Genomic DNA, 8,909 nt, shown 5'->3' with positions numbered 1-8,909 from the left:
AATCTTCCTTTTCCAGTCACATCCAACTTAGCCATCCATCCAGCCCTCCTGTCTCTGGAGGGAGCAGACAGTGCTCACAGCACTTCTCTGAAGGATGCCACAGCAGTCAGCACGATCACTGCAGGTGAAGCCAGCCCAGACCTGGCAGGATCAGGTGTCAGAGTCAGGGACCAGCCACGAGTCCCTCCTGCTGTCACTGCCCTGCTGGGATGTGCCAGTGGAGCAAATATTTATAATAAAGACTCATTGCCACAAGCTGCTCTTTGAATTTTTCCTGATTCTCCAACCCAAGGAATAGATCCTACAAGCCCAGGGCATGGTGTGACTGTAAAACACCTTTGCCATTATGTATTCCTCCAGGCTGGGAGCAAACTGTGCCTGGTGACAGTGTGTTCAATTGGGAATGTGATAGTGGAGCCAAGTCTTGACCCGTGGGTCAGTGTGAGCTTACCTTTACCCAAAGGTAAGGCTGTATGTCCTCACAGGATGCTCTCAGCCCCACAGGCTTTGCAGGTGCTCCAGAACCAAGAGGTTGGGAGTGGAGGGTTCTGAGAGAAGATACTGATCTACCAAACCCTTAATACCTTGTCAGCTTCCAAATGTGCTGGTGGCCACAGCAAAATATCTGAGGGAGATGAGGAACAATGTCAACAGTGCTGGAAGGGTAAGGACACAACCACTTCAGCTGGGCAGAGTGGTGTCCTGGCTGCCTGTTCCTCTGCAGGGCTGGGGAGGGGTGGGAGCTGCATGGGACCCTGGATACTAACACCAGGCTGTTGGTCCATCATCTCGTGGGAGAGGTGCAAACATGCATGGGAAAACCTCAGAGAAGTGAAGGCAAGGAATATGGCAAGGGCAATAAACTGATCCTCAGCCTAAAGCTTCATCAGTGTTCTATGCTTGTGGTTAGAAAACACAGCACAGCTGTATTTTCCAGGATACTGAATGGGACAGGGAAAACATCCCTAATGACATTTTTTCCCCAAGAATCATAAGCACCATGGGATGAAGCAGTGGTGGAAAGGAAAGCTGAAGCAGGATCAGATTTCGGGGGACAAACATCATGTCAGAGGGGACACGAGCTGCCGCCAGCGCCGGCTCTGCACTCACCTTCCTGGCAAGCAGAGACTGACAAAGCACACAGCTCCACACTGGCTCTTGCACATGGATGTGTATTTTAATAAAAATAATTCTGTCAATATACAGCAGAACGTCGATTTCTTTACCATATTTCCAGTATATTTTCATAGGCTTTTTCTCAGTTAAAATCCCCCCCAATCCCCTTTTTGAAGTTTTCATGCGAAGCATCAGATAACTTAATTCACAAATACTAAGCTTAGACTGAACCAATGTGCACAGTTTGTGTAATGTCCATTTAGCCAATGTTGTACCAAAGAGGAGAAACTCCCTTCCGAAGGCCAAGAGAAGCCTGGAGTGGCACAGGGAGATCTGCCCAGCGGTGGATGTTCCTACAGGGCTGGCAGGAAACCTGCAGAGACCTCGCACCCCATGCTCCAGCTGAGCATTTCATACCTGAGTTTTGAGCAACCAGCAGGAGAGAAGAGTTCACTGCATGGTGGGCAGGTCCTGGGGCTTGCACCGCTGCGTGCGAGAGCTTCAGGCGCTGGCAGTCTCCTCCTGCCTCCTCCAGCTGCAGAGCCATGAGGAGTGCACAGGCAGGACCGAGACAACCCCAATCCAATGCCTATGCAGAGTCCTTGGTCTGGAAGTCACCATACTTGTAGTTTTCAAATTTTCTTTAAAATCTGGATTATCCCCAGAGCTGCTTCTCCTTTCTCCAAGTTTGAGCCTGTGAGAAGCCCAGCCTACAAAATCCCTCTGTGCTCCCTTCTGAAGGAAGGATGCAGCTAAAGTCCTTCTGAGCAAAAATGGCCAAGCATGTGCCTGGACCCAAGTGGAGTGACCAGAGAAAAGGTGTCTGCCTGGCCAGGGGACATTCAGCAAGGAGCAGAGGTTTGCATAGCCTCCGGGAATGTTTCTGTGGTGATGTGAATGTAAATCCCACACAAGACTTGTGGGTTTCCTGCAAACAGGAGAGCTAAGCCTCCCTCTTGGAAATAAAACAGCTGGAAGGACATGTGCTCCTCAAGCCTGGATAATCCCTTGGCTTGCTGAGCACTGCCACAGCTCAAGATGCAGGCTCTGAGCTCTGGTGTGGGACACAGGGAGAGGGACAGACACACCATGTTCACTCATCCACCACCTGCCACTTCTTGTTGCAGGGAAGGATGGTGGAAAGCAGCTAGTGCTGCCTATGGAAGAGCCCTCCAGTCTCTCAACTGCTCTGCGTTCCTCCCAGATCTGCTGTAGCTCCCCCACACCACTGGCAACACTTCCTCCAGCTCTCTGCCCTACACAGCAGCTGGGACAGGGCTCACAGCCAGCTTGGGCTCTGAGCAAGAGCAGCTGGACTGCAGTTCCCTCCATCACTCATTCCTCTGGGGCAGAAGAGTCTCAGAAGCACACAGCAACTCCCCTAGCATGTCCCCACAAAGTCCTTCTGCAGAAACACCTAGGGGCAAACACATACAGCTGAAGACCCAACACCAGCTCTCTACAAGAGACCTACTCCCCACCTGACTCACCACTCAGGCTGCTCTAACACTGGCAGGATTGGAAGGAACTTGCTCCTTCTGCAAAGGGACCTGCAAAGATGGACCAAAACACCTTTTGAAGGAACATGTTCCTTCTCTCAGGCTGTGACCAGCTCCTTGGGGCCTCACTGCACCCAGGACTGAAGCACAATGGACCTCTCTCTCCACCTGCTGCCCATGGGGCAGTTCAAGCCTGCACACTGCTCCTTCCTGGGAAGAGCTTCCCAATCCCATGTGGTGCACCACACAGCTTCACGGCATTTACACACTGCTCTATGGCCTGGCTGCCACAGTTCACCTTCTCAATCAACCCCACAACAGCAGAAGGAACCCTGAAAGTTACGCCCAAGCAACACGTGCTACATATTAACACAGACAGGTACCAAACCACAGCAGCAATCCCGCCTGGTTTGCTTTGCTGACAGAAGAGATGGCTCACCATCCCCGATGCCCAAGGTAGAAAATGATATACTGAATCCCCAGAACTAGTTCCAGCAGCTCTGACTGCTCCCACTGTTCAAGGGAGCCTCAAGAACAAAGCTATTTAAAGAATGGTAAAAACACCTTAATAAAACCATGTGAGAAACAAGGACACAGCTTGAGGACAGGTTGAGATGTCACTGTAAAAAACCCAGAAGGGAATATGGAAGCAGATGGGAAGATCCTAGGTGCAGGTAACCACAAGAAATGATACTCCTGGAGGGGCCCATTCTCTAAATCAATCACAGCTGCATCTCCTGGTGTCCAAATCTGGTTGGCACCAACACAGCAAGGATCACCAGGATGCTGGAAATAGAAATAAGCTGTAGCACCCATACTCACACATCCTTCACACATCCCAAGGCAATGAGCTCCAGCTCTGGTATACACAGGAGACTGGAGCGGAGGGAAAGCAGCCACTGGACAACCTCCCACCAAGAGCTGCATATTGTCCAGTGCTTCACTTGAGAGGTCCCTCTCCATGCTGCTGGCCACACACAAGGGCTCCATTCCTAACCAGACTCTGAAAGAACAGCAGAGGTGCTGCAGCCAGCCCAGCTGCAGGCTGGTGGGATCCTGTACAGTGACAAAAAAGGACTGTTGCACACAGATCTGTCCCTTTAGTCCAGCACAGCAGAACAAGCCCAGGAAGGGCAGCTGCAGTTGCCATGTCTATGCTCAACACAGACATGAGCCACAGGGGTAACTCTGGTCTTAGAGCAGCTCTGCAGCACCTGCCACTGCACATACCACTTCTGGTGGTCATGCAACTGGGAGAACGCTGGGATTGTGTGAGGCAGAGGAGCAAGACGAGAGAGCTGGTAGCAGCAGTAAGTTTTCCCAAAACAAGCTGGCTCTGAGAGCACATCAAAGGATGCATAGCCAACAGACCTCCCTGCTCGAGGGAGAGCCTGTCTGAGGGATCATTCAGCCCTCTAAGTCTTGAACTAGCTTTTGTTAAATACCTGCCTAGGATCATGGAGCATCCTGAGGAATCATATGGAACAAGACGGTTCCAGGAGGAACAGGAACCAAGAGGAACAAGATTTGCTTCTCCTTGTACAAGAGAGATGTCCACAAACTGGAATGCATCCAGCAGAGGCCACTAAGATGGTCACGGGCTGGAGTACTAGGTGTATGAGGTGGATACACCTCACAGAAACACTCATCCCAGCTACACCACTGCCTCCAACTCTTGATCCTTCTTCTCACTCCAAAGTTCTCCCATGAATTCTTGATGCTCTCACTCACTGCTTGTAGGGACAGGATGAACCCTTGTCCATGGGGAGAAAAGCCTGGTAATGCAATTCAGCTCCATGAAGCTCTCTTCACAGAACCCCTGAAGGACACTTTAACAAAGGCTCCAAATCTGGAGTTCCCAAAACATTGTTCTCAAAAGGTCACTTAACAGGCAGGGTACTGGGCTCCAACCCAAAGCCCAGGATGTGCAGGGCTGCAGTTCACTACCCTTGAAAACAGGTTTCACCAGGTCCCTGTGAAATGTTATCTTCTGAGAGGCCCTTGCTGCACTGCCAAGTTTGAGGAAGGAGGGTGGAGTGGCTGGTGTTCAGAGCACACAGCTGGACTGTGTTTTCCACTCTGTAGGTTGGACTTGATGATCTTGGAGGTCTTTTCCAACTCAATTGATTCTGTGATTCTGTAGATCACAGCTCTTTGGTGGTGCCTCTGGACTGATCAGGGGAGAGCTGAGACCCTCCGAGTGTCCAGCCATAGCAGAGCTGGAAGAGGTTTAGTTGTCACAGTGGCAGCACCTCACAGGTCCTGGGAAGGACACACAGCTGGAAAGCCTCTCTTGAGGAATGCTGCCTGTGTGCAGTGTCCAGCTGAGATCTGGAAAACCTTCTCCTAGGATCTGAAACCAACCCAGCAGAGAGCAACCTACATGTCAACCACACGTGACGGAAGTCCTTTATCCAGTACCATCAGCACTGTAACACAGAGCTGTAGCTGAGTCCTCGTCACCCTCACCCAGAAATGGGAATTCAGCAGTTTTTACTGCAGGCTACATAGTCATGTACTTGGCTTTACTGAAGGACTCCTAGGAGCAGTGACCAGGTTGCTCGAGGCACTTGGAGTAACAAATCCCAAATCATTTTTATAAAGTAACTTTTGAACTGCATGTGGCTTGTGGTTAGGTGCACAGCCACATGCAAAGTTAAAGACCTCAACTCACTTTAGTTCTGCTTTTCAAAATTACTGCAACAATCCAAACCAAACTTCAGCTGACATGAACCATCAAGGAGCACCCAGGGAGACTCAAAGGTGAGAGGCTTTGAAATACAACCTGGGAAAACCAAGCCAGAAATCTCATCTAGGAATCAGGGGTAGGTTGAGGCCGACACCTACACCCACCACACACCGCAAACAAACTTATCTTCCCCATACTGAGTCATGACCAGTATTAGTCAGAATCTGAGCACAACAAGCAGAAACCACTAGTGAAACCACCAGAACACTTGAAATAAATTAAAAAACCTCAAGTAACATCCATCATGCATTTCTTGGCACCAGAATTCCCAAATATCTGGGAACATCTCTTCGGTTTGTAGGTTTTTTTAAGCAAAAGGGAAACCAAAATAAAAAAAGCTGCTCTAGGACAGTCAGCACAGCTTTGCTGAGAGACCAACTGGGGCACTAATATTACACATGATGAAGAGACTTGGTTTAAAGGAACCACAAAGAGAAGGAACCCAAAAACCTCAGAAAGAGATTAAGATGGTATTGCTACAAAGATGAGAGCAATCTGACTGCAGCCAGATTGCTGCAAGCTCAACAGTGACCAACAGCAGAGAAATTTGCCAAATGTGAAAGCAAAGCCAGGTACTAGAGCATTCCCAACCCAAGTACCCAGGTCAGCCCAGCAGTGTGTCTCAGCCTGGGTCTAAGGGATGGAGAACCTGCAGGAGAATCTCACCAGGCCAAGTTCACACTCTGCCTCAGGCTCAGGCTCAGCACTGGGCAGGGTGGGCTGGGCAGGCAGTCTTGGCACGTTTGGGATCAGAGGCTTCAGAAAGAAAACCTGCCCACCAAGTTAGTGTCTGTGCACTGGCAGCAAGGCAAGGACTGCAGGCTGGAACAGAACAGAACAATGAGAAGAGCTGAAAACCAACAGATGAGCGTTCAGACACACCCAGAACTGACAGAGAAGCCCCAGACTTGCAAGCTAAATTCTGCTTACTGGAGCCCTCTGCCCCTGTGTCCCTAGAAGAAATGCTGTGGTATGCAGAGCTCCCTCTGCTTTTTTCAGCTATATGAGTTATCTGGTAAAAGTATCTCCTCCATCTTTAAACCTTCTTTTGCCTGTTTGCTTAAGCCACCATGGCTCTAGCACTGCCTCTACACTCTGTACACCTTCACTGAAAGGTAGGGACACCCTTCCCAACCACCTCCAACACCATCTGCACATTCACTGCCACAGTCATCTTTTGCAGTGCAGGTGGCACCTGCCCCCTGCTCTGCCTTGATTTCAGACCTCATGTGCCAGCTGCAAATCCAGCCTGCAAATGCAGAAAATCCTTAAAGCTCAGCAGTCACACACCATCTTCCCTTCTAAGGGGCACACAAACTCTTGCTGCTTGAAGTCTGGGCTAACCTCCACTTTAAGGGCAAACCTCAACACAACCTGTTCATTCCATTGGCCCTTCAAAATAAAAATAAATCATGAACAGCAGTAAAATTCATGTTCAGTTTGAGCTCCTCTGGGTCCTCCTCAGAGCTACTGACCTAGAATTCATTAGGTACAGAAGTACAACTCCTGTGCAGCAAGGTTGAACCTGCCATCTCCTAATGATACAGCAGAGGATGCAAAGCACAGGTCCTGCCATGCAGCCTCACCAGGTAACAGTACACACTCAGAAGCACTCACAGACAGGTGGTTTGAATGCCTGGTAGCACTCGATTCCCTGGGCCTGATACACACTTCAGCACGGACACATTAGTCCATCTTACTTGGAGGTTACTCAGCCACAGATCCTTGCTGGTCTCTGGTCTGAAACTTAAAATTATTTTCTTAGTAATCCTTAAAGAAACATTGCTGCTCCCTCCTGAACTGCTCAGGCCTGACAAAGCTGGTACTGACCCCAACCCACAACCTGATCTCAGCATCTTCCACCTGTGAGGGGGAGTACAGCTCAGCACAGGTTTCTCAAGACACTTCCAAAATTTAGAAAGGCTCATATTTAGATCAGTGTTACATGGCTGAGGGGGCAGAAAACACTATCATTACTGAGTCTTAGAAACAGGGCCTTCCCACACAGAGAAAAAGGGAGATTTGTTATTTAGCAACAGACTGTTAGCCCATCAGGGCAGCACCCATGGATGTTTCTGGCAGGCTCACACGACCTGCTTCTACCCATGCAGAGGCAGATGACTTCATATTCATACTCATGTCCCTCCAGCTGCTGTGAGAGCTGGATTTAACTCCTTTTCTCAGGGCTGGGAGATGCTTCTACAGCACAACCACTAATTTTTTTTTCTCTTTCCACTCACAAAGCCAAGTTTGAGGAGAGCCTTGTGCTCTAAGAGAGACATCATGAAGGACCAAGCTCCTCAAATTCCCATCACTAGTGCATGACAGGACCTACCTCACCAGGTCTCCTGTGGGGCTGTAGGATGGGTATGGCTGGGACTGAGCCTGTGGGCAATAAATACATCAATGACTTTGTGGAGGTGGAAGAGACCTTTTTAATAAACATGATTCAAATAAAATAAAATAAAAAAAACCCTCTGAACTGCCACTGTGAGAAGAGTTCAGATAACTAGCACACAAGATGATGCTGTATGTGCACGATGGAGGGAGAAGGGAAGAACAAGCTGTCACCAACTTGATGAGCTTCCTCAGTGAATCGGCATAAACCAGCTCAGCAAAACTCTCCAGATAAAATATCGGTGGAACCATGAGAAACAACTCAAATCAAAACAAAGAGAAACCCCTACATCAGAAGGCGCTACATGAGAATAACCAGCGAGATACTGAGTGCCGCTGGAGCCGCAGCAGTGGCAGGGAGACAGGTAAGATCTGCCAGTCGTTCCTGGGGTCAGGAATAGCCACACAGTGAGGGACTCACTCAATCCTTTCACAGGCAGTGTGTGTGTTGGGGTGTGTGTGTGTGTGTGCTGGAGGGGGTGTCTGTGGCAGGGAGGTCAGGCTATCGAACGAGATGGTGGTGCAGAGTGGCAGCAACGGAGGGTGAAGGGCAGCACTCAACGATGTCAACTCCATCTTGCTCTGGTGGCTAGTGCAAATAGTCGTCTACTCTGGCAAAGGAGCAGGAGCCCAAGCCCACGCGAGCCATGAGCCGCAAACACTCCGAGGCCTGGCCCAGGGCAAGCATCAGCGGGGGCTGCTTTGGCAGGTTCTGAGATTCTGTGGGGGCAGAGAAAGAAATCTGTTTAGAAGAGCTGTCCTGGCTGTGTGTGCAGGTGTGCTGGCTCACCTGCACTCAGGTCCCTCTCAGTCCCACCTGGGCAACAAGCCCTGCATCCCTGGCAGAAGCTGCTGGCTCTGGCAGGAAGGAGCTACTCCTTTCAGTACCACTGGCTGTACTGCTGCTCCTCCACACACCCCACAACCCATGACATGTCCTACACAGGACCACAGCTCAGCAGGGCCCTTGAGAAAGTGCTGCTGTAGTGACCAGAGCAAGAAAAAGGCACTGAAGCTCCTGCTGCTGCTGTCTGCCAGAAAACCCTCAAAGCATGAGAGATTAAAGCATGGAAGAATAAGGAAAGGCAGGAGAAAGTGGCACAAAGTGAGAGGCAGTCTCTCCATCTCTCCCACTTGTGCACACAGCA

At 50.0% G+C, this 8,909-nt stretch overlaps 1 protein-coding gene across 1 annotated transcript in view; it reads right to left on the bottom strand.

Moving 5' to 3' along the window:
• Positions 1 to 7,779: 7,779 nt before the first annotated feature.
• The window catches only part of RANBP10 (RAN binding protein 10), a gene marked incomplete at its 5' end in the record, with an annotated part of 29,598 nt that continues 28,468 nt past the window's right edge, over positions 7,780 to 8,909 (bottom strand). Inside the window, one exon of the mRNA XM_009069756.1 lies at positions 7,780 to 8,481. Within this exon, the coding sequence (XP_009068004.1) occupies positions 8,351 to 8,481 (131 nt within the window). The remainder of the gene's footprint in view (positions 8,482 to 8,909) is intronic.

The sequence above is a fragment of the Acanthisitta chloris genome, unplaced genomic scaffold (genome assembly GCF_000695815.1).
Source record: "Acanthisitta chloris isolate BGI_N310 unplaced genomic scaffold, ASM69581v1 scaffold23312, whole genome shotgun sequence".
NCBI lineage: Eukaryota > Metazoa > Chordata > Aves > Passeriformes > Acanthisittidae > Acanthisitta > Acanthisitta chloris.
The sequence above is the reverse complement of the archived record's forward strand: the minus strand, read 5'-3'. Positions and strand labels throughout refer to the sequence as shown.